This window comes from Hippocampus comes, unplaced genomic scaffold (assembly GCF_001891065.2).
Source record: "Hippocampus comes isolate QL1 unplaced genomic scaffold, H_comes_QL1_v1.1 scaffold443, whole genome shotgun sequence".
NCBI lineage: Eukaryota > Metazoa > Chordata > Actinopteri > Syngnathiformes > Syngnathidae > Hippocampus > Hippocampus comes.
The window spans coordinates 1-25,914 of NW_017805111.1; the positions used below are offsets into that span (position 1 = coordinate 1).

At 43.0% G+C, this 25,914-nt stretch overlaps 1 protein-coding gene across 1 annotated transcript in view; it reads left to right on the forward strand.

Moving 5' to 3' along the window:
- Nucleotides 1-119: 119 nt before the first annotated feature.
- Nucleotides 120-25,914, forward strand: part of LOC109513217 (ryanodine receptor 3-like) — a gene marked incomplete at its 5' end in the record, with an annotated part of 60,286 nt that continues 34,491 nt past the window's right edge. The window contains 36 exon segments of the mRNA XM_019865505.1: nucleotides 120-284; nucleotides 588-709; nucleotides 1,309-1,489; nucleotides 2,788-2,923; nucleotides 3,593-3,688; nucleotides 3,774-3,892; nucleotides 4,006-4,139; nucleotides 5,557-5,798; nucleotides 5,909-6,101; nucleotides 8,579-8,795; nucleotides 8,871-8,975; nucleotides 10,991-11,094; nucleotides 11,589-11,672; nucleotides 11,770-11,929; nucleotides 12,227-12,371; nucleotides 12,541-12,743; nucleotides 13,221-13,395; nucleotides 13,920-14,128; nucleotides 14,210-14,409; nucleotides 14,682-14,748; nucleotides 14,827-14,987; nucleotides 15,063-15,228; nucleotides 15,825-15,911; nucleotides 16,574-16,800; nucleotides 17,486-18,296; nucleotides 18,459-18,659; nucleotides 19,597-19,699; nucleotides 20,793-20,924; nucleotides 22,833-23,106; nucleotides 23,202-23,349; nucleotides 24,135-24,246; nucleotides 24,445-24,548; nucleotides 24,947-25,082; nucleotides 25,167-25,353; nucleotides 25,511-25,619; nucleotides 25,712-25,832. Coding sequence (XP_019721064.1) covers nucleotides 120-284; nucleotides 588-709; nucleotides 1,309-1,489; nucleotides 2,788-2,923; nucleotides 3,593-3,688; nucleotides 3,774-3,892; nucleotides 4,006-4,139; nucleotides 5,557-5,798; nucleotides 5,909-6,101; nucleotides 8,579-8,795; nucleotides 8,871-8,975; nucleotides 10,991-11,094; nucleotides 11,589-11,672; nucleotides 11,770-11,929; nucleotides 12,227-12,371; nucleotides 12,541-12,743; nucleotides 13,221-13,395; nucleotides 13,920-14,128; nucleotides 14,210-14,409; nucleotides 14,682-14,748; nucleotides 14,827-14,987; nucleotides 15,063-15,228; nucleotides 15,825-15,911; nucleotides 16,574-16,800; nucleotides 17,486-18,296; nucleotides 18,459-18,659; nucleotides 19,597-19,699; nucleotides 20,793-20,924; nucleotides 22,833-23,106; nucleotides 23,202-23,349; nucleotides 24,135-24,246; nucleotides 24,445-24,548; nucleotides 24,947-25,082; nucleotides 25,167-25,353; nucleotides 25,511-25,619; nucleotides 25,712-25,832 — 6,136 coding nt within the window.

Genomic DNA, 25,914 nt, shown 5'->3' on the forward strand with positions numbered 1-25,914 from the left:
TTTTTTTGCATTTATCACTGTATTCTGCAAGTGGGCATAATGTTGACTGGTGTCGAAACATTTATCGGGTGATACACAGACAACTTTGACTTTTTGTTTCTGTCTCCTCCCCTGTCCAGGAGAAGCTTGACCAGAGCCCCAAGCGGGACATTGAGGGGATGGGCGTGGCGGAGATTAAATATGGAGACTCGCTCAGCTTCATAATGCACGTGGCCACAGGGTTGTGGCTCTCCTACCAAGCACCTGATGTCAAATCTGCACGTTTGGGTCCTCTCAAGAGACGAGTGAGTGTCGTAACTAAAGCGCGCACACCATCAACTTAGAACGTAAAGCAGAGACGGAAGCAAACAGTGAAGTCAATTATATGCAGGGTAATGAGTTGATTCAACTTGTATCGCCGCCTCGACTAAATGTAAAACTTCCCATTATTTAGGGTACATAGAGGCGTGAATGACAAACGATTGGAATTGATGATAACATACACCTTCATTGAAACAAAGCAGGACATCCTCCTGACATCCTGACACCCAATGTAGCTTTTCCTCATCATGACAAAATCTCCCTTTTATTTCTCTCCCCTTCCGTAGGCCTGTCTACATTCCGAAGGTCACATGGACGACGGCTTGACTCTGCAGCGCTGTCAACACGAGGAATCTCGAGCAGCGCGTATCATCCGCAACACCACGCTCCTCTTTAACAGATTCATCAGGTACGCAAAGGTGCTTCTGCTCCATATTGTGCGGAGCAAACACGCGCCGCTTTTTTTCCAGATGATGTTGTAAGTTATCCTGGTGATGAAAAGTACAAACTCATCCCACGAATGCTTGCTCAGCGCCGTGAGTCATTATGTAACGTTGCTCCAGATTGTAAAAATATTGGAAGTGAGCGGAGACAGCGGTCCATTCATGCTTTTCCAAATCATAAATGTGGCCCGCATATTGTCCAAGATGAACGAGGAAGCAGTGGAATGTGTAAGCGGAAGCGCTTACTACCTTTATTTGTCATCAAGCCGCCCATCTTGTGTCCCTTGTGTGGAATTGGACGCACTCATGGTGGGAAGATGTGAGTGTGTGTCAGCCTCCCTTGAGGCGGTGACACACACATCCCCTCACACTCCTCCCATGCCCACGACAGGAGCTATTTTTAGCCAACCAGTGGGAAATCAGCATTTCAGCATAGATGCCCCTGTGGGCTTAAACATCATGCTTTTGTTATCCCAGCCTATCGTCATTTAGAGAGCATATTCATCACTGGTAGTATTTTGTCGACACGCGAGCAATATTTTGCACGTCTGTGTCCCTTTGTCAGGGATCTGGATTGTCTGGGTTTGAAGAACAAGGCACTTGTGGCTCTGCCCATTGAGGAGGTACTCCAAACCCTCAACGACCTCATCACCTACTTCCAGCTTCCTGACGCTGAGCTGGAGCACGAAGAGAGGCAGATCAAGCTACGCTCCCTCAAAAACAGGCAGAATCTTTTCAAACAGGAAGTGAGTTTGAGTACACCAGGAAATATTTGAGTAAATACCTCTTAATTAATTAGTTAGCAATCAGGAATTGGGGTCCCCGGATTTGGATGCTTTGGTGTCCCGATACTTTTGTCCTTGTCGTGTCTCCATCAATCCAGTTTCTTTTGGGCTTGTCCTGATTAGAGTTGCGGGTGAGTCGGAGCCTGTCCCGGCTACGGTTAACCAGGAAGTGGTCGCGAGCCATCAGGAGCGACAATATAGTGTGAGGCTGGCACGAATGCACTGAGGCATTGCGCAGAGCCTCCAACACCCAAATTGTTTTCATCGGTTAGCAAATGTTAGCTTCACGCTAAGTGGGGAGGAAAATAAAAAGGATCCAGACTCGTTTTAACTCTGATAATAATCACATCACATTATTAAAAATGTATTTGCATACAACGTGAAAATTGGGCGTATTTCATCATCTTCTGTTGAGTTTAACTCTCGAGGTACTGTTGGGGTAATCTGTGATCCACCCTTTTTACTTTGCACTCACAAGGTCAATTTATCACTCAAAACAGCTGACTCTGGATTTTTCCTGCCATTATAAATCATCAGCAATTTCCATTTGGTGCGTTTAGCATAGCTGATCACTGGAGATACTTGGCGTGCAGCATAAATCACCATGACACCAGCACCGAAGGGGACAGGAGACAAGCCAATTTGGGGGGGGGGGGGGGGGGGGTGTTGCCTGTGTGATTGCAATGCTTCCTTAGTCGGTGTGAATGTCATGTGCTTTTAGATAGACAACTATATACACACTGTATACTTTGATTGATAGATTAGGGATTGCCAAATGTATCTTGATGTGTTGGTCTCATCTGCAAACACATAGTGACTCCCTATAGACCACTGAAAAAAAAACCTGACATTTCTGGTAAGTAGCTCACTATGACATTGTAATGATGGCCCTTGTCCCTCACTATACCTCACAGTTCTTATCTTCTGGATTCAAATTTAAGCTCTGGCCTATCTCAATGGAGATTGCATATTCTCGCCCCGCTTGCATGGGTTTTCTCTGTGTACTGCGGTTTCTTTCCACATTTGAAATACTTGTTAGCTTGACTAAAGACTCTATATTTTCCACGAATATGGACGTGAACGGTTATTTGTGTATATGTGCCCTGTGATTGACTGGCGACCAGAAGTCAAATGGCTGCCAGCTTCCTGCACCCTTCAGGGCAACAGGGGCACCACAGATTCCAGGCTGTGGGGTACATCAAAGGAAGTGTCCCATGTGTGCCATTTTTGACAAGCTATTGGTTGGCTTCATTTTGTAGGGCATGCTGACACTTGTGTCCAACTGCATAGACCGTCTGAATGTTTACAACAGTGTGGCCCATTTTGGAGAGTGTGCTGGCCCAGAGGCCGGAGCAGCCTGGAAAGACATCCTCAACCTGCTTTATGAGCTGTTGGGTAAGCTATGATAATACAATGCACACATGCAATTCCTTGCCGTGATGAATGGCTTTATCCAGCCAGAGCTGCGCTGACATGCTATTTAACCCCCCGTCTTACTGACTCTGCACACTTGGGATTGATTTCCAAGGTCGTGACGGTTCAGAAGGTTCAACTTGCACACTCATAAATGTTCTGCTCACCTGTGACAGCTCATAAATTCAGTGACGTGACGTCGAAAGATGACGGCATTTCATTTTCATCTTATACGACAAACACTCTCTGGTTAATTAACGACCAGAAAGAGATGCGAAAAAGGGAATGATTCATTTGTGATCTGTTTTCGATTTTTTTGTTCGGCAGCAGTTCATGTGGACAACCTTAATCCTAAATATGACTGTCATCCTGTCATCCTGAAGCTACTCCTCACCCTTAGCTTGTGGCCTTCAGAGGCTTATGTACACTTATTTCACTTGCAGGGTTATAGTATATTAGTATTTCAGCCATGTCTCGTCCTCCTTCCATTCAGTCCTCCTCCTCCTCCTCCACACCTGCTCCTGTGCAGTGTGAAGTGGATTTAGAATTGCCTCTCCATTTTTTTCCCCTTTCTGTGTTTGCCTTTATTTGTCTGCCTTCCATGACTCCCCTTTTTGTAACAAGCGCGCATTCTTTCCTTATACCATGCAGCAGCGTTAATCAGAGGAAACAGGAACAACTGCACTCAGTTTTCCAACAACTTGGATTGGCTTGTTAGCAAGCTGGAGAGACTGGAGTCTTCTTCAGGTAAGCTCACTGTAAGCTCCCTGATCAAAGATACCGGTTGATGCTTTGCGATCCGTGTCGTCGACTAATTGAAGACGACTCGTAGGCATTCTCGAAGTTCTGCACTGTATTCTCATTGAGAGCCCAGAGGCTCTCAACATGATCCAGAGAGGACACATCAAGTCCATCATATCGCTGCTATACAAACATGGACGTAACCACAAGGTCAGTAGCACATACATCAAATACCGGATGACATCGGTAGAGCGACTGCACTATTATTTATGATCTCGCTGCTGCCTCTTTCTTCCCGGCTCCTTCCTCTCCTCTGCCTCTAGATCCTCGATGTGCTTTGCTCATTGTGCGTGTGTAATGGCGTCGCCGTGCGAACCAATCAAAACCTCATTTGTGATCACTTGCTGCCCAAGAGAGACTTGCTGCTACAAACTCAGCTGGTCAATGATGTCCAAAGGTGAGAAAGCCAGTACTTCTACACTAGATGACCAACTTGTCAGCTTTATATATGCCAATGTATCGACCAGATTTTTACGGCCCAAGCACCATGCGATGCAACAGTCCACTCGGCGATGTTTATTATCCTTCTAATGAACCAACATAGAAGCAGCCCTTTTGGGTGAATTGTAGCGCTCGTCCTTTCAACAACTCCTAGTGGGAATTGACGAATGAGCACCGGTGGAAACCTGGTGGACTCGAACTAGACAGATGTCTGACACCAAATTGCAAAACATTTTTGTCAATGGTGGATTTGCATGTATGAGGATTTTTTTTCTTCACTTTTATTCAATATGTTTTTACATTTTTTTTTCCATTCCTTGCCATTTTACTGGAAAATGTATTTTGAATGTGTTTCATCATATTTTAAAAAATATTTTTGATGGGGGTGTGGGGGAGTAAAAAAAAAAAAATTGTTGCATTTCAAAGGGTGTCAATTGTATGTGGATTTTTGCTGTTCGTGGGCCGGACGAGTCCTTATTCCCAGAGTGGAGGTCCACTTTCACACCTAATGAGGGCGGACCATGGCATCAGTATGACAATCATTTCATGAAAATGGGGGTTGCTCGGTCCTTTTATTAAGATACTTGTGTTATTCTTTGACAAATTAAGAAAAGAGGTTTTTTTTTTTTTTAATTCAAGCAATCTTATGACATTAACAAAACAAACAAACACATCCTGGATACTTTTTTTTCAGATCTGTACTTAAATTGTTATGGATTTTGCGGAAATGATTTTGTGTAAATCTTCTCGATATAGCTGTTTGACTACAATGACTCGTAAATTTGCCATGGGTATGAATGCAGTGAGAAAGCTGACCATTTGGCCTCTCGTCATTATCCAATACATTTAATGTCCTTTATCCCTGATGATTAATGTGTGCACTGAAAGACTGGCTCAAGTGACATCATTTTATGAATTCCAATATAATCTCTTTGCTCTATTTTAATATTTCGCTCTGCCTTAAGATGTTGACATTTTTAGAAACTTCCCCAAAACAAACAATTACCGTAATTTCTGGACTATAGACCGCACCTGATTATCAGCTGCACCACTACATTTTAAAGGAAAAAAATATTTTGTACACACATAAGCCGCACCTGTGTATAAGCCGCAGGTGCCCGTATTGTAACATGAGATATTTACAAAGAAAGACGGTACACAGGCAGCCGTTAGAAAAGTCTTTATATAAGCCGCCTCATGAAATAAGCCGCAGAGTTGAAAGCGTGTGACAAAAGTCGCGGCTTATAGTCCGGAAATTACGGTAATTAAATATATTGTTCTTACGGCACACATTGAATTCGATCTGAGGAAGGGACAAATATATTGAAACAAAATTACTTAAAGTGACTCCATTTTTTTTCTTCCCTTGGCAGTATGAGACCGAATATCTTCCTTGGGGTGAGCGAGGGCTCAGCTCAGTATAAGAAGTGGTACTACGAGCTGATGATTGACCAGGTGGACCACTTTGTGACCAGTGAACCCTCTCACCTGCGAGTGGGCTGGGCCAACACCAAGGGCTACGCACCTTACCCCGGAGGGGGCGAGGGCTGGGGGGCAAATGGCGTGGGAGATGACCTCTACTCCTATGGTTTTGATGGACTGCACCTCTGGTCAGGTCTGAAACTCCTCGTGTGTTTTTCCGAGTCCCTTGATGCATGCAAGATGAGTTGAGTCTAGACAGAACTAAAACCCAACAACATCAGCATGCATTTGTATGTTTCCTAGGACGCATCCCCCGGGCGGTTGCATCCCTCCACCAGCACATTCTGACTTCGGAGGATGTGGTGAGCTGTTGCCTCGACCTCGGCGCTCCAAGCATCTCTTTCCGCATCAACGGACAGCCCGTTCAGGGCATGTTTGAGAACTTCAACACAGACGGACTCTTCTTTCCCGTGGCCAGCTTCTCTGCGGGTGTCAAGTAAGTTTTTAATTACACACTCTTTCTATGATTCCAAATCTGTCCTTGTTCTTTTCTCTAGTGCATCAGGTTTTCAGAACAATAACATCATACAATACCGTACAGTAAAATATTTAGTCACCTTTATGAATTAAGGGTTCGATTCAGCAAAAAGTGGAATTTTTTTCCCCCAACGCATGAGTAAAATCACGCAAGCTTTTATAGGTCAAACTTAAAAAGAGAAAATGAAAATATGTCCGAAACCTGATGCGAAGATATTTTTAAAATCGGTATGAAAAATACATCTTTGAGTAAGATTTGATGTTGACCAGTGTTTGTGTCAGGCAAATATACTCATCACACTCGCGCATGATGAGCAGACACAAGCACAATGAGATGAGACAGACAGACACACATTCCATTCCCACAAAACCCTGCATATTTGAAAGCCATCTCATCCTCCCAACCCACTCCAAATGCATGCACGCATGCATCCTGAAAGCCTTGAGATTGGAACGCAGGTAAAATTGGCTGGCTGGCCTGTATTTGTCTCTGTTGCTGTGGCGACCGCCGATAGTGTGGTTAACTTGCATTGATGCAATTTCATGCCCAGGCAGTTTTTCATAAGGACTGGCGGATTTTTGCAATGCCGATTTAACTCTTTGAAGCCCCCAAACATTTGACAGGAATTTTAATTTACTATTTGCTTTATTTAGCAGGATTGGTTTACTGTTTGGCAGCATTACTCAAGGGACACATTGGAACCATTCTAGTCCTTTTCATTCCCCGACATTGAGTGCACGTGCTTAGTCTGATGAAATCAAGTACAAGATCAGTCTCGGAAATGCTCACTTTGTAAAATGAAATGACTGTTAATGGATTATTTTATTATTTATCATCATAGTTGTAGGTTCCAGTGGTGTCCATTTTGGGTGGGACAAAATATTGTTTTTCTCATGTGGTACATATCAAATATTGTTAATGTCTTATACCCAAGTATACGCACTTCATGAATGTTAAATATGATACAGCATTCTCCCTTTGTACTCTCAACATGGTGTATCTAAGTAACAATTTTTACATACTCCGTAATGGCGCCGAAACATTAAAAAACATTACACATGCAACATATTGTCACGAATGTGGTGGCGGTGGAGGACCTCAAAAAGCAGGCAGAGGAAGGAGCAGGGTGAGCTAAACAAATTGTATTAAAACACAGAGAAAACTAAATCCAGAACAAACAAAGTCCTGAAAACAAGAATCCAAAGTAACAAACAAAAACCCACGGCATCAGCAAAAAGCATGACGTGACGAAACTTCAAACAAAAATCCATGGCAGTAACGCACAAACACTAACCAAAAGAAGCAGTGACAGAAACTATGTCGGCCCGGGAGTCCTTTTACCAAAAAAATCTACTAATGACATGATGACCAACAGGTGTGCTGCTGTGGGAGGGGCCACCTGTTGGTCTCAAACAGATCAACCGTGATGCAATTTTTTTAGTCTTCATTTCTGGTCCAAAATCAGTGTGATAACTTTTGTTTTTGTTGTGTTATAATTCATCACTGGGCTTTATTTCTTGCTTGTAAAAGAATGGCTCGTGAGGCACTGAGTCAAATTTAAAAATGTTCGAGCCAAACCTTGCAGTGTATTTCGAAATTCGCAGCCAAAAATTAAAAAAGAAAAAAAAAAAGAAAAAAAAGTTTTCCAAAAATACACCAGCATTCTTTTCACACACATTTTTCGTATGTTTTCAAATTGGAAATATACAAATTCAGCAGTTCTGTTGATGAAATCATGCATATTATTGGTTTCAAAATGAAAATGAATATAAATCGCACGACAAAGAAGTAAAACAAAACAATTTCATGTCATTATTTATGAACTTATTTTTTTTACTCTTCATATGCAGATGAGGCTTTGCCTCCCCTGCGTCCCCGCTGCCAAACAGAGAATTTGAACCCAGAGCCTTTGACTGTGAGGTCGATTCATTTGCCACATGCTCCACCAGTGGTGCGCAAATCCAAAATCACCCTCACATACACGGGATTCTCAACTGCAATGAATCAAAAAGGAAAATTGGCTGCCCTTGTTATTCCTTTCACGCTGTGTGATTTCCAGATGCGGCATTTAATTTGGGAAGTGACGTGCTTGCAAATGAACCCGCTGACCCACTGAACAAAGGTGAAAGTCTCTGCCATTTGTGGCATTCCGGCTCTTCAATAATTGAGGGCTGCGGCCATAAATGACTCATTTGCGTCACCACGTTAACGTCATGGCATCTACTCCAATCTTTTATTTCGGGCTGCCTCGGGAGGGCTTCATAACAGCGGCGACGGAGACGTTGTTTTTAATACTCTTGAGTTAAACTGGTCCCTCTTCAAGTTTCAGCGTCGCTGATGCAGATTTTTATGAGACCGCAAAGTGAGAAGCATCTGCTCCCTCTATTTGTATTGCATTCCATTGTAAGGAATTAACCCTTTTTTAATGTCATCAGGGTAAGGTTCCTGTTGGGTGGTCGTCATGGCGACTTTAAATTCCTGCCACCATCAAGTTATGCCCCCTGTTACGAAGCCCTGCTGCCCAAAGAGAAGCTGAGGGTGGAGCCAGTTAAAGAGTACAAGAGGGACGTGGACGGGGTCCGAGATTTGCTTGGCACCACCCTCATCTTGTCACAGGCCTCTTTCATTCCCACACCGGTGGAAACCAGCCAGGTAATGAGCGGAGTGTTGGTCTTTAATTGCAAGAATGACATGAAAAAAAATAATCCACTCCGTTTGTGTCATCAGATCGTTATGCCGCCTCATTTAGAGAAAGTTCGGGACAAGCTGGCGGAGAACATCCACGAATTGTGGGGCATGAATAAAATCGAACTGGGCTGGTCCTACGGCAAGGTGAGAGCATTTCCGTCAGCCATTTACAATGGCAACAAAATCCCCATCAAGATAATAAAATAACAAACAGTCCAGGCATTTTGCCATATTTTGGAGAAAACAAACATCGAATTTACACATGTTCTTAAGTTAAAAGTGAGTAACTTTAGGATTGAATCTATCACAAAAGCCTGTACGTCATCTTGCTTTTTCTCCCATAATTTGCGTTTCACACCAAAAAGAGGGTAAGTGGAAAGACAAATTACCTTCTCCATGCACAGAGCTTTCCATACCATCTGAAGCTTCCTCACAGTTTATTTGGAGGAAACACAACATGGCGGTCTGTGTTTCAATGTCCACTCAGTCACAACTGAGTGTTGTTTCACCCAAGGGCACAACAGGATCTCTCCAGTTTTGGTACAGTGACAAACCAAGAGGAACACTTTACTTTCTTTGCCTTTTCTGCAAGGTGACATTGAATTATCCACTTTATTGAAGAACATAAATGAGGATTTTAAATGAATATGCAAGCACCAGAAAGCACCCTGAACATGTAAAAATATAGGAGGCTGTAGTGCTTTCTTGCCTGAAGTGAGAAGTGACGATTCGACCAACAAAATGAATTTCTTTCAGTAGTACTCCCACAGAACCACATTTGTCAGTTCTATTTGTATCGGGGACTATGAACAAACAAAAAGTAAACCATATTATTCTTAATGTTTTAGGGGAAGAGGTTTAAATGATCATTTACCTAAATTACATTTTAACAACAAGAATGATTTGAATTGGAAAATGGGATTTGATTGAAAAGATTTAAGTGCATCGAATCGAACTGAATTGAATCGTTCCACTTTAAGATCTTTTGAGGTACGAATCGAAATGTCTTGTCGTTGAAGGAAATGCCACATTTACACAACTGACAAGTTCATTTATATCACAGGTGTCAAACTCAAGGCCCAGGGGCCAGATCTGGCCCGCCACATCATTTCATGTGATCCGCAAAAGCAAATCAAACACGTCAACTTCTATGATGCTTGCTAAAATCGCTACCAAAATGTAAAATTCTTATATGGAATAAATAAGAGAGATACTGTCGCGTAAGCATTTCTTTGTTACTAAACCCCTCATGACAGGAATTTAAAGAATAGTTGAATAAATAGTTTTTTTTGTTTTGTTTTTTTATGCTTCCAGTCAGAATGGCGGAGATGGTAACCAAAATGTGGCCCGCAATAAAAATGAGTTTGACACCCCTGATTTATATTGTAAAATGACAATGAGAAACTCATCTCATCTCATCATACAATATACACCCTCTCCAACTGAGCGGTATCATATCGAACTGAATCTTAATCTCGCCTGCGTGAACCAAAATGAGCCGTCGAGCTACGTATCGAATCAACTGAATAGAATGTCTCTCTCTTGGTTTATCATGCAGTGAGTGATGAACATACTAAACCTGTTTTGCCCTATTAAGAAGAAATAAAGACATGTTGAATATAGTATGTGTATTATTTAAACACATGAACATCCTCCCTCTATGACTACGACAGTATTTTCTTTTATGAGGCAAGAATTTGCAAAGGCCGAAAGTCTCAGCGAGCTTTCTTACATCCTAAACCTGTGTAGATGTGAAAAACTGCTTCAAAAGATACTCGAACTGTTTTCGAAAGAGCTGGCTGGTGTTCATCACGTCCACGCACAAACACAACTGCATATCTGTGCATGCATTTGTGGTAAACATCCACCATCGCCATGCAGCATTGCCAATAGGGGATTTTGGCAAAAAGCGCAGCCTCTCGAGAGGCAATACATCTCTCGCTTGGTATTCCCGTCATGCAAGGAGAGGATGTGTTTCTTCGTTGTCTTCCATGACATGTTCACTAGAGCAGCCTGTTACTCTTCATCAGCGGCAGCCTGTGGTATACATTTCTCTTCACTTGTCAGCCCACAGTGACAAGACGTGTAGTTCTGTACTTAGTACCAAATGCTGTTGGGGATGGAGATTCAGTTGATATACATCTTGTTATTGCCCTTAGATCAGGGATGATAATAAGCGGCAGCATCCGTGTCTGGTGGATTTCTCCAAGCTGCCTGAGACTGAAAAGAACTACAACCTGCAAATGTCGACAGAAACTCTCAAGTATGTTGACTGCTTTTGGATATATATATATATATATTTTTTTTTGGGGGGGGTTGTGAATTCTCCATTTGTAGTGTACATGCAAACAAGGTCAGATGTTCTTTGCTCCTGAACCGTTTGTCAGCATTCCACACAACACTTAAATTGGCCTCTAAAAGTCCCACGGGGACCTATTACAAATGCGTTACATAAATACTCTCGACTTGATGCACAGAAGGCCAGAATTTTCCATAATTATTCTTGATGTGTAGTCTGAGCCTCTGGATGACGTCCATGAAAAAAGTGCTTTTTGCAATGTCCTCTCAGAGGGTGTGAAGACAATTTCACACCCTTTGCAGTCCTATGGGAATTCCCTGGACTTTTATGATGGCAGATTTGTACAGTTTTGGTACATTACCTCACCACTCTAAGATGTACATACGGTAGTCAAGGCGAAGGCGGAGGTGATGTTTGGGATTAAACATGATCTGTGCTGTTTTTTTCCCCCTTCACAGAACTCTGCTGGCACTGGGCTGTCGAGTAGTTCAGGTCAATTCAAATGCTGATGAGTCACTTAAGAAGATTAAACTCCCAAAGAAGTAAGAGTACCGATTTTTCCTCCTCTTCTGGTCTAACCTTCTGGTCTACAATCATTTGGCATTTTTAAATCAATAATTTGCTCGATTTCTCTTGTAGCTTCATGATGTCCAGTGGTTACAAACCATCCCCTCTGGACCTGTCTGACATGAAATTGACGCCAGGTCAAGAGTTACTGGTGGACAAACTGGCAGAGAATGCGCACAATGTGTGGGCCAAAGACCGTATCAAGCAGGGTTGGACGTACGGTATTCAGCAGGTACATTGTCCATATGTGTCTTGAAAGGCGCTTATAAATAAAATGTATTATTATTATTATTATTATTATTATTATATGTGCTCATGTACAGTAAAGTGGAGGCTCAGCAAAAATGTTGACACATTCCTACAATACAAACAACTTTGCGAATTTATAATGCCGTTAGTTCAGCTTTTTTCATTATCCCGGAAGCATGAATGAATGCGACGTTCAAGTTGAAGTAGGTTGCCTGGTTAAACATGCCTTTGTGGTATACTGGACGTTTATATTGTTTTTTTTCCTCTGCGATGCTTTCAGGATCTGAAAAGTAAACGTAACCCTCGCCTGGTCCCTTACGCCCTGCTGGATGAGCGCACCAAGAAATCAAACCGTGACAGCCTACGCGAGGCCATTCGCACCCTGATTGGTTACGGTTACAATGTGGAGCCATCCGATCAAGAAGGTGGTGTGTTACATCTTAAAATGTGGGCTAAATGGACAAAAGCATTGAGGAGACGAGAGGTGTAAGAGCCAAGTGCCCCAATACTTTTGTCCATGCACATGGCTATTACTTTCCAAACTCTTTTTCACGTTTAAGAAGCCTTCTCTAATTACATTGCCATCCCTTCCAGGACAAATGGTTGAGCGACTCAGCATCGACAAAATCCGATTTTTCAGAGTAGAACGCACATACGCGGTGAAGACGGGGAAATGGTACTTTGAATTTGAGGCCGTCACAGGAGGAGACATGAGAGTTGGCTGGGCAAGACCTGGGTGTAAGCCAGATGTGGAACTTGGCACAGATCAGTTGGCTTTCGTCTTTGACGGATACAGGGTAATCGCATCCATTATTACTTTTCATTTCTCTTTGTCAAAGTAAGAGCACGAGAGATTATTTGAACCAATGTATCTCCTTCTAGGTGCTAGAGGTCAAATGTCAGATGAGCTGATACGTTTTGGCATATCTTCCGGCAGTTCTCAACCTGACGTTTTGACAACAGTCTTATCAATTCAATCAAGCTGAAATGAAGTCATGAAATATGGTGCAATTTTCATAGAAAGCTTTTCAAACTTGGAACAATTATTTCATGATGCCAAAGCAACCACCAGTGATTTCGAATCATCAACATGTATCTGAGAGGAAATTAATATCGATATGCACATCAGCCGCTTTCACACAGACTTTCTCACTAATCACTCGTTACTCTTTGCCAATGACTCATTGGGTGCAATATCGTCATTTTTTTTAAAAGGAGGCCTTCAACAGATCATTTTTGCACATTTTCATCCGGTCTTCTTGACATGTGCACAGGGCCACTGTCTGAATTTGGGTGGCCGTTTGTTCGGGCGCTGCTGGCACAGTGGCGATGTGGTTGGCTGTATGATCAACATGGAGGACAAATCCATGATCTTCACCCTCAACGGAGAGATACTCATCACCACCAAAGGCTCTGAACTTTGCTTCACCGACTTTGAAACAGAGGATGGTGAGAAACTGTGCGTTTGTGAAGTGGGATTCAGTGGACACCATTACTACAGGGCAGTGGTTCTTAACCTTGTTGGAGGTACCGAACCCAACCAGTTCATATGCACATTCACGGAAGCCTTCAATCGGGAAAAATAAAAATATGATTCAAGAAGTGTTCCTAATAAATCACACGCCGTACGATCACGACAGTCACACGTTGACAACTGAGCGAACTCAATTCCTCGCAGCACTGATTGGACAAGCCATGTAATGTGATCATCTGCAGCGGGCGTGTCAATTGACATTTTGAGTCGGATGTGTCTTAACCTCCAAGGCAGAGGCTCCGTTGAACCCCTGAGACCGATTCCACGAACCCTTGGGGTTCGATCGAACCCAGGGTGAGAACCACTGCTATAAGGTCACCAAATATAAGACTGCTATCGTCTTGAAATGAAGCCTTCGCATGCGCAGTGTATGTGGCCCATCCTGCAGGTAGAGGCGAAGATAATAGAGGATTTATTGACTGCCCTTGTTGCTTTTCAGGGTTCATCCCAGTGTGCAGCCTGGGCTTAGCTCAGGTGGGTCGTATGAATCTTGGCAAAGACGCCAGCACCTTTAAGTATTACACCATGTGCGGCCTTCAAGAGGGATTTGAACCCTTCGCCGTCAACATGAACAGAGAGCTCACCATGTGGTTCAGCAAGCGTCTGCCAACGTTTGTCAATGTGCCAAAGGAGCACAATCACATCACAGTTAAGACAATAGACCGAAATACCTTTTCGCAAACAACGGTGGTCATTTGTATGGATAATAAGACTGTCGATTCTTCGCAGGTGACGAGGATTGACGGGACTGTGGATAGCCCGCCGTGTCTCAAGGTTACTCACAAGACATTTGGCACCCAGAACAGCAACGCAGACATGGTGTTTTGTCGACTCAGTATGCCTGTGGAGTTTCACTCCTTCTTCAAGACCAGTCCTGTTATCGATGTGAACGGAGTGCACGATGATGACACCCTCAAAGTCAAACATAGGTGCTTATTCTTTGAACACGGGCCTTTAAAAGTGATGCGATCCAAATGAACAAAGCAGACTGTGGGTGTGGGAATTTGTTTCCATTTGGGTTTTTTTCTCTTGTTGTTTTTTTCCCTTTTTGCACTGCGGTACAGTCTTGCATAGTTTGTCCAACATATCTTGTAATGATGTAGCGAATTTAAGATTCAGGCTGAAGTGAAGAGCCACCACCTTTTATGAACAAATAAACTTTCTCATCTCAAAATCATCTTTTAAATGTGGTCGTTGATAGGTACCCCCTGCGATCCGTGCGGCACAGTGATGAAAGTAGACGAGTGGACTACAGCAGTATCACAACGGTAGTGAAACATCATCAATTAACATGCATAGTAAATCACTCCATCACAACATTTACACTCTTCAACATTTCCTTACAGTACTACCACTCCGTGAGGGTCTTTGCCGGTCAAGACCCCGCATATGTTTGGGTCGGCTGGGTTACCCCCGACTACCATTACTATAGCAACAACTTTGCCCTCAGCAAGACCAGAACAGTGACTGTGACCTTGGGTGATGAGCGAGGGCGAGTCCATGAGAGGTGAGATTTTCGCTGTGCCGCCTATTCAGTCTTGTCTTCAGCGTAGAGGAATCAATGATCGCCGCCTTCTGATAGCGTCAAGAGGAGTAACTGCTACATGGTGTGGGGTGGCGATGTGACCAACGCTACTCATGGCTCAAGCAGTCGCAACGTCGACCTGGAAATTGGATGTCTCAGTGACCTCGCCACTGGACTGGTAAAGTTCACAGTCAACGGCAAGGAGGTATCCACATCCTACCAGGTAACGAATGCGTTTGCTGTAGAAGCTAACACGCCTGTCGATATTTAAAGATTAATACGACGCTGTAGAATGATCTGTGATAGATAATCTGAGAAATATTTCTCGATGTCGAAGAGTGACGATAACGCCCTCTGCAATTGTTCATCCATCCATCTCGTAGCAGTTTGTAATGGTAATCTTGTCAGGAACTTACTTCCTGTCTTTGCATATTTTCCTAACATCGTCATGACGTTTGCATTGTTGATTTTCAGACATTTGACAACTTCTCTGTTCGGCTCTGAGAACTCTTTTGAAGGGTTTAATCTTCTTAAATTCAGTGGCGTCATCCAGCGCTGAGTCATCCTCACTGTCGCATTCATGATGCATAACACACACACACACACACACACACACACATACACACACACACACACACACACACACACACACACACACGCATACACGCACGCATACACACACGCACACACACGCACACACACTATCCGAAATGGTGACGTTTTATGATGCCACATTAAGCTGCTTTGCTCAAGTCATACATTTGTATGTGTTTTTTTTTTTTTTTTTGTGTGTGATGGCTACTTTTGTCTCTGCTCCAGGTGGAACCAAACACCAAGCTTTTCCCTGCAGTATTTGTGCAACCCACCAGCCCTAACCTCTTTCAATTTGAACTAGCCAAAATAAAGGTACAATTTGTGACTCTTTGTGTAATATTTCCGAGGTTACTGTATGTTCTGAAACACAGAATCATTCAGGCTAACATTGTCATCTAACCAGAATTCTGAAAAAAAAACACTCTGCCAGTCAATGCTTTATGACTAATCAAGTGCCTCTTGCATTGTGCTGCTCTGCTTTGTAGCCCAAGTAGAAAGTGCCAAAAAGTAGAATGGAACACATTTGATAATTTGGTGACAGTCACAACTTTTGAGATTGGAATTGAAAAAAAAAACCACATGCAGAAGCAATATATACATAACTGTACCCTTTGATGGAAATAATGTTTAAGGGGAAATCATGATGGCTTTCTCTCTGTAACTCTCGCACACATACGGAGGAAATTAAATTGCTCTGTCTTGAATAGCTCAGACGAGTCCCTATTTAGCATTTTAATGTCTTCATAAGATGCTAAAGGCAACAGGAACAAGATAGGTACTTATGCCATTTGCTTGTCGGAAAATAGGATAAATCATCCACATAACCACATTCTACTTTAAAAAAAGTCATTTGTTCAGAAAGTTTGAAATCACTTTCATTTTAAATATTTAAATACCGCATTGCGTTTTTATCGCGGATGATCACTCCGTGCACGGAGCTCTCTAACGGCCTAAATGTGACGCCCCCTGCACAGAACGCCATGCCACTGTCATCAGCCATTTTTAAGAGTGAGCATAAGAACCCGGTGCCTCAGTGTCCCCCTCGCCTTGATGTTCAGACCATCAATGCGGTTTTGTGGAGCCGTATGCCAAACACCTTCCTGAAAGTTGAAACGGCGAGGGTCAGCGAGAGACACGGATGGTCGGTCCAGTGTGTGGAGCCTCTGCAGATGATGGCGGTTCACATACCTGAGGAGAACAGGTATTCATTTATGTTTTTTATTTCACTGCTGCAGTTTCTGGTTAATTCTCTCAAGACCAAACTGAATTATTACAGTGGTACTTCTATTCACAAGTATGCAAAGTTGTTATTGCTAGTTTGAGTATATTTCCTCCAGTCGATCAAAGTCTGCAAAGACCAGATTTTCGGATGTCTCAGAAAGATCATCCGAAGCCGTTATCTTGTGGTGTGCGCCCATGTGTGGCTCGGGAATCGTTTTTCCTCTCCGATCTGCTCGAAAAAGTTTCCGGGTTGACAATCTATAAATGTCAAAACGGTTCCATTTCGAAATATCAGGTGTTTACTCTGCTTTATGCATCAGACTCGTGACTGTAAAATACAATGACCAGGAGTGTGACATTCTATCCATCTTCATCAACTGCCATTATTAGAGGGATGCCTTCGACTCGGATATTGTTCGAGGTTGAACAGTTACGAACATTAAACAAAACGCATTTGCATTCCAATTAATTCATCTGTCCAGTAACACTTAATTTCTGGTGGGATTTTACAAGTAAGAAGTGCTTTTAATGAAGTCTCAACAGAGTTCCTGAAATCTTTTTAACGTACACGGTTGTCATCAAACAGTGACGACAAATGGTTTACTGGATTTTTCCCAGAACTGTGTATGATTTTCAGTGTACAAATCTATTATATCTATTTGAAGGTGTGTGGACATCATGGAACTGTCCGAGCAGGAGGACATGAGGGAGTTCCACTACCACACCTTAAAGCTCTACTGCGCCCTCTGCGCTCTGGGCAATACCCGTGTGGCCCACGCCCTCTGCAGTCACCTGGATCAATCCCAGCTTTTGTACACCATTGACAACCAGTACCTATCCGGCATGTTACGAGAGGGTTTTTACAATCTTCTCATCAGCATCCACCTGGAAACCGCCAAAGGTGCTCGACTCATGATGAAAGATGAATTCATCATCCCGGTCACAGCGGAGACGCGTTCAATCCGTCTCTTCTCCAACGCTTCCAAAAAGCACTCGCCGCCAGGGGTGGGACTGAGTACGTCGCTCAAACCCCGCCTCAATTTCGCTCCTCCCTGCTTCATCAACACCAAACGGGAGCATCACCTGTACAGTCCGCAGATCCCGCTGGATGCATTAAAAGAAAAATCCATTTCAATGTTGACAGAGGCGGTCCAAGGTGGTGGCCACTATATCCGCGATCCTGTCGGAGGAGGTGTAGAGTACCAGTTTGTGCCAATCCTGAAGCTCATCAGCACTTTGCTGACCATGGGCGTACTCAGCAGTGAGGACGTTCACAAAATTTTACGCCTCATTGACTCGAATGTATTTAGGGAGACACCGCATGACAAAGGGCCCATTGGTACAACTGACAAAGAAGGATTAACGGGGACGGAGGACAAGGCGGTGGAAGCAGGAGAGGAAGAGGCAGCCAAAGAGGCCAAACAGCTGATGAAAGGACTTCTGGAGAAAAGGCTGCCTGAACCTGTGAAACGTCAGGTGAAAGCATGCGCACACAAACAGATTAGGTTTATTCTGGATACCTGCCCGTCGCATCAACAGGAATGTTTACAGTCAAACTTTCGGTAACAGGAAAGGGAAATCGAGTACAAGAGCACTCGATTTACAAAGCATTCAACATAATGTTTGTCTACTCCCCAGATGTGTGAGCTGCTACACTACTTCTGCGATTGTGAGCTCAAGCACCGCATCGAAGCTATCGTGTCCTTTTCCGACAACTTTGTCTCCAAGCTACAGTTCAACCAAAAATTCAGATACAACGAGCTGATGCTGGCCCTTAATATGTCCGCCGCTGTCACGGCAAAGAAGACCAAGGAGTTCCGCTCGCCTCCCCAAGAACAGGTGTGGCCACTAGACACCGTCACCGCAGTGCTCATACAATGATAATAATCATTGCCGTTATAGCAGAAATACTGTTGTTCATTATTATTTGTTTTTATTTTTATTGCTGTTATGGTTCCATCATTTGGTGATCGTGGGACATCCTACAAGCTCGTCTAATTATGATACATTCGTGCTCCATATTTGCACTACAATAATAAGGATAGATATCGGGCAGTGTTATCTTTTGATACTGTAGAGGTCTTTTTTTTAAGTGTATGGTAAATTTTGCAGCGCGTACTTTCAATGAAACCATTGTTTTACTGGATTTAATTTCCAAATGTGGAAACACGAGATGAATACGCCTAACATTTCAAAATATCCACATACTGAATGCATTATTTGACTCACTTGTAAACGCATTTGCTTGCAGATAGAACAAATCATAAACCACACACATACCTTCATGTTCATATCACTGACCACAGAGTCGGCAGCCTCTCTGGCTCTCTAATTAAAAGATTTATGAGCAACATTTTACATAACCTACGTAATTTTCCACAAACATGACTAATTTATCTGCATACACTCCAATTCCCAATGGCCTTTTTTGTATCACTGAATTCTTGAATCGTGGCGTCACAGCCTAGTTCTAGTGTAGTAGGTGTTAAAAGTCCTCTTCATCAATTTGAATCCACACACTTTTCTCGCGAAATACAGCTTCAGTTCTGCAAGCACACACCCGCACAGGCACAAATGCTCACCCAAGCAGACACATGCGCACAGACACTCCACACCTCCCTTGGGGGGGTCACAGCTGGATACAGAGTACTGTGCTTTAATGACTTCCAATGGTCTCCTTCATTCTCACTGCCAAATTGAACACATGAGCTTTTTTTGGGTGTTAATATTTAGAATTATTTGCAAAAAAATTGTTGTTATCCTTTTTATATTTTAGATCAACATGCTGCTGACCTTCAGCACTGGCGATGACTGTCCGTGTCCATCAGATATCCAAGGAGAGCTTTTTGATTTTCACAACCAGTTGCAGCTACATTGTGGTGAGCTGGATATTATGGTCGAAAATCAAAATTTTTTTTTGAAATGGTCGCATTGCCAGAGATGACAAAAGGACTTCCATGCTGGACTATTTAAATAAAAGTACAGATATGTCTGTAAAAAAACTAGTTCATCAAAATAAAGAGTTTCCCTTTTATTAAATTGCAGTGTCCTTATACGGAGAAAGAAAATCACGTTAGACATCACATTTGATTCTTTTTCTTTTTCTTTCTTTTTTTTTTTTACAAAGAAATAGCTAGCATTGACTCGACTTTTTTTTTCTTGACAGTATCCTTCAAATCTGTTGTCATTGTCAATTATGGTCCCTATTTAACATTTTTTTTTACTCTCTGGAAATATTTTCCTTTTTAGTTTAAAACAACTTACTAATACCTCCAGGATGCCCCACCAAACCTACAAAATAATATACGAGTATTTATAATATGTATTCATATTGTATCGTGTAGTTTGTCATTTTATTTAAGAATACCTCAAATAAATATTTGCAAGTTGCTACTATCTGCAATTAAGTAAATAAATGTCTCTGGTCAATTTTTTAGGTAAATATGCAGTATGTGACCTTGAAGTAAGCCAAAATGTGTAGGGGCTCAAACTTAGAACACCAAAAACTCAAATATACAACACCAAACAGCAGTACATGTGATTTCACTCGATATTCACAAAACTCAAAGTGATCTAATTTCTATTACAAACATACACAGAATAGCCCTATGCCGAAATAGCGCGACTCACTATTGCTTTTAGCAATTATGGATCACCAGTATTTGCTTTCCTCTTTCGTCCTCTCCAGTGTGCGAACATCTTGCTAAATATTTGAACCGCCCGGCCCTGCACAGTACAACCGATCTAATGGCAGCTTTAGTCCAGCGACACAGCACCAACCTGTCATGAGCTTCCTCCACGAAGAGAAGCAATTAACTTGGAATTACCCACAAGCATGAGAACCCGTTCCTACCGCAGCACACGTCTTATATTTGACATGTACAACCCCATACGAGGCTTAGCTTGACCTGACATAGTGCCACAATAAGCTTTTCACATGATGTTTACGCCGCGTCCCTTTGTCTTTTGGAGGAATCCCGATGGAGGAAGACGAGGACGAGCAAGATACATCCATTAAAGGCCGTCTTCTAACTCTGGTGAACAAAATCAAAGGACAAGCTCATAAAACAGAGCAACCGTTGGAGAAGGAACAAGCTGCGCCATGTGAGTATGATATTCATTTATTTGGGGTTTTGAAGTGTTTGCAGTATTTTATTTTCTGATCATCGGAAGGACTCGCTGGTGTTTCCAATTAACCGCTGACATGATGCAATACCCTGTAATGATAGCATTTGGCACCCCGCTTGTGCAGTAAATCGGTGCCTGCACCAAAGTTTAGATGACATTTAATACATCCATGCTCCACTTGATGCCAACAGAAGATCATATATTTCACCAGTTGGGAGAAAACAAAACAGAGGTCTGCATCCAGGAAAGAAGCCATTGAGTACTTGCTAAAACGACTATGTCCGCCCAACCCATTAAAAACTGGAAATGAAACGGTCAAGAAACAAACAATTTTTCTTTTTTTTTTTTTTTTTTGTGGAAATCAGAATATTTTCATGGACAATGTAATCAGAACAAAAGTAGCTGTCACTCTAAGAAAACTACAAAGTACTTTTGGTAAGACTAGAGGCGTGTACAAAGGCTTCAAAAAGCGAGGGAGCATAAAAAGCCTAAAAATGCAACTCAAAACCAACAACGCCTTAAAAATAATGTTAGCTTTTAAGTGTGAAAAGGTCTCGTGAACCAAATCACGAGGTTGGCCGAGATTTCCTCTTTCAATTTCTTTGCAATTCCATTATGCTAATGGGGCTCCAGAGTGAAGAGCATCATTCACCCGTTTGTGGGTGGTGGGGTGGTGGGGGGAGTGGGGGATAAAAACAAAGCACTTATGATCAAATCCGCTCCTTCAACTGATTAAAGCAATAGACAGGCTGTGTTTGTGCCCCAGCAAATGTGCTGGTGTAGCACAATCACGGCACGCTCAGTTTCCGTTGAAACATAATCCAAAATGCAGAACAAAAGGGGGATTCGTTTTCCACTTGGATGACCTCTTATCAAGGCGCACATTTGAAATTATTACAGAATCAGTGATATGTACATTTTACTATTCCACTCATTATTATTATTATTGTTATGGATATTTGCCATGATGTTATCATCAAGTGTCACACTGTTTCTGTTCAGAGATACGAGCGTACGCCTGTGTCATCGTGAAAGCTGATGCAAGGCTTTTAAATTAACAAGATGCGGACCGCCCAAGTACTCAAAGTGCAACGTAGGATTGAAATTGAGGAGTGCACATTTGTTTGTGAAAGACTGTGAGGAGTGTTACATAAGGGCTGATTGATCAGAGCACCGGTTTATAGTGGCAGCTGCAGTTCAGAAATGTCTACCTCAGCAGCATCTGGTGGCTTTGGAAAGTGTGCGAAGGGCAGCGGAATAACCGAGGGAGAATTGAATCGCTGCAGGCAAGGCTCTTTTTGTTTCATTCTCTCGCAATAAATAAAACCCTTTATTTTAAATGCGCATATGCCAGTTTTTCTGTTTGTTGGTTAGGTAGTGGGTGTGTTTTCTTTTTCCTTATTATGGTGAGTACATCCATCTATCTTCTAAAGCGCTGGTTTTTCCTGTTCGTTCTTTCCATGGAGGGCGTGAAAGACGCATACATTGTTGGAACCTCGATCGGAGGTATTCTGTCGTTTGGAGTTGGCAGTTTCCTGATTTATAAGAAGGTTCAGAAGACGCTGACAGTACTACTGGAAATGGGCTAGCTGCCAATCACTTTTGATGGGCTGGGGCGCGTGGTCAACACTCAAACTCAGGTGACGAGTTGAGCTCAGTCGCGGGCCACATAAAATGACGTGGTGGGCCAGATGTGGCACTGGGCCTTGAGTTTGACACCTGTGCATTAGGTTGTTGGATGGAGAAACTGGCATTGTTTAAGATCACTTACAATGGAGAAAAAAAACCAATCTCGGCTCCTTTTGTCTAAGTGTGGACAAATCGGTGTCTGCAGGGCGTGTTGACACACATGAAATACTGTATTTCCTCTAACGTTTCTTGCAGCCAACCTGAAGGAATTGATCTCGCAGACGATGGTCAGCTGGGCCCAGGAGTGTCACATCCAAGACCCAGAGCTGGTACGGAGGATGTTCAGCCTGCTGAGGAGGCAGTATGACAGTGTCGGCGAGCTGCTCAGAGCCATGAGGAAGACTTACACCATCAGCGCCGCCTCAGTCCAGGATACCATCAAGCTCTTGGCTTCTCTGGGCCAGATCAGATCATTGCTTTCTGTTCGGATGGGGAAAGAGGAGGAGAAGCTCATGATCGATGGACTTGGGTGGGTGAAACTGTTTGGGTGGATCAGCATTGACCTCCCTCATACAGTCTTTAATACACACTTTATACCAACCGGTGCTCTTCTTTCCCTTCCAGTGACATCATGAACAATAAGGTCTTCTATCAACACCCCAATCTTATGAGAATTCTGGGCATGCATGAGACTGTCATGGAGGTCATGGTCAATGTGCTCGGAGGGGACAAATCCCAGGTTTGAAAGCTTGAAAGCTATTTCCTGAGTAGAATCAGAAATTGCCTTCACAAAGATAAAACTGCACACATTTGGGGAACAAAATCAGCAAGATGTTAATGACATATTTATTACTGCAGCTGTAGCGTACCGTGCTGCAGAACTGTCATTATCTCTCTTTTAGTGATAACGGTAGTGATTATGTAATGATGAACGGCGGCTGTATTTTATTGTCTGTCATCTACTCAGGGGCACCACGTTGTTTTTTTCTTTATTAAATTTTAAAGGCTTAAGCAGATGAAAAACCTCAGAAAATCAGTCATTAGTTAGAAGGCTGCTATATACTTTAGCGTTTCGACTTCACTTTTGAAGCTTGGAGACGAAGAACTTTTACTTCAGCACACATACAGAACACAATGTAGTTTTATGAGGTGAACATTACTTCTCAAAATCTACATGGGAATTGGGAAGAAGAGGCCATAAAAAGACTCACTATGGTGGAAAGGGGAGCAAAGAATGAGAACATTATAGGATGGAAGAAAATAAAACAAAAAAAAAAATCAGTTAAAATGGATGCTCTTGGCGTGAGATAGTGGTAACTTTCTAAAAAGATGGGCACGCAGCTCCTTGACTAACTTAACACTCAGTTTTAGGCACGAATTTTGTACACCAGCAATTTGCACTCACTGATTGTCTTCCGAATGGATGAGCTGTGAGGAGTTCATCCTTATTCGAGTCTGCAGTCTGGCAAACAAATGGAAATAACCACACACCCACTCACACACACACACGCACGCACGCACGCACGCACGCACGCACGCACGCACGCACGCACGCACGCGGCAAGCTGTTGTCGCTTCCTGTGTTACTTTTGCCGCATCAGTCGTCAGAACCAGAAAGCAATGTTTGACCACCTAAGTTACCTCCTGGAAAATAGCAGCGTGGGCCTTGGTTGGTGCAATTTGAATTCTGTTGACATGCTACATTTACACACTGCGCGATTGCACAATTGTTTGAATAGAGAAACACTGCAAATTCTATATTCTTGTTTGACTCCTCCCACCACATGTCCTTACACATAACCGCGAATGCAACTGAACAATGGGAGAATGCTTATGTCTGAAGTGTACATTATATTTTGTGCTGCAGCTTCACCAGCTATGAGGGGCTCCACTCCTCTCGATGTGGCTGCTTCCTCGGTTATGGACAACAATGGTCTGGCTCTCGCACTGGAAGAACCTGATCTAGACAAGGTAGAACTCTTTGGAAATGTCACTTCAAGATTTTGATGCTCGCCATCACCACACAAGGGCCACATCTTGGAACCTGGTGACAATCATTGGGTAAGAGATGGGTAGAGCCACATGGCACGGATCCTGGAGTTGGGTCCTTTCTGGCTGGCTGACTGACTGCCTGCGGGATGGCCAAGCGCATCCTTTTCTCCACATAGCATGGATCACTGGCTCAGTCAAACTGTTGTGGTATAAAAAAGTCGACAGATCCTCCATTTTGCATAACAAAGCAGAAAACAAAGAAATGTCACTTAAAAGGGCATTGTGCAGAATACATGACTTTTCTGAAACCAAACCCAAGGTATGTGGTTGAAATCCAGTTAGCAGTATGTTAGGTTATGTTTTCTGTCCACCTGCAGGTGGTGACCTACTTGGCGGGCTGCGGTCTCCAGAGTTGTCCAATGCTTCTGGCCAAAGGTTATCCAGATATTGGCTGGGACCCCATTGAGGGAGAACGTTACCTCTCCTTCTTGCGCTTTGCCGTCTTTGTCAATGGTACGACTGTTGTTGATATCTCCACTCTGCAGTGTCTGCTGATTGCGTGTGTTCTGATTCTTGAATGACTCCATTGTGTTGTAGGTGAAAGTGTGGAGGAGAACTCCAGCGTCGTGGTCAAGTTACTCATCCGTCGTCCGGAGTGTTTTGGACCTGCACTGAGGGGGGAAGGAGGGAATGGACTGTTGGCGGCCATGAAAGAAGCCATCAAGATCTCCGAGACACCGGCTTTGGATCTGCCTGGTTCGGTGCAGGGAGTCAGCTGTGACGTGTGAGCCCAACAGATCAAGCAAAATTTTGTGAATCAACCCAGAGTACTTGGACATTAGATTAGCTGCTCATCCCTTTTCCCTTCCATATATTTCCTATTTTAGTTAATGTCAGAAAGAAAGTATTTTTTTCTGTTTATGTTCACTCTCAACCTGTAGATCCACTGATGGTGACAATGAAGAGGAAGTGGTCCACATGGGCAATGCCATCATGTCCTTCTACTCAGCTCTCATTGACCTGTTGGGACGTTGTGCCCCAGAGATGCATGTGCGGTTGCTACAAATCATGTTTATGTCTTCTTTTATTTTTGTTTGTTTTGTTTCTTTGCATTTAAATACTTGTTCATTTGCTGTTTAAAGCTTATCAACAAAGGGAAAGGTGAAGCTCTTCGTATTCGTGCCATTTTGCGCTCCCTGGTGCCCACTGAGGACCTGGTGGGAATCATCAGCATACCCCTCAAAACACCGATCATTAATAAAGGTATCGTCTTCACTCTATAGCCAGTCGTAGGGCCCAATTTCCATTCCCAGTGCAAGTCTAACTCAAAGCGCAGTCAAAGTGT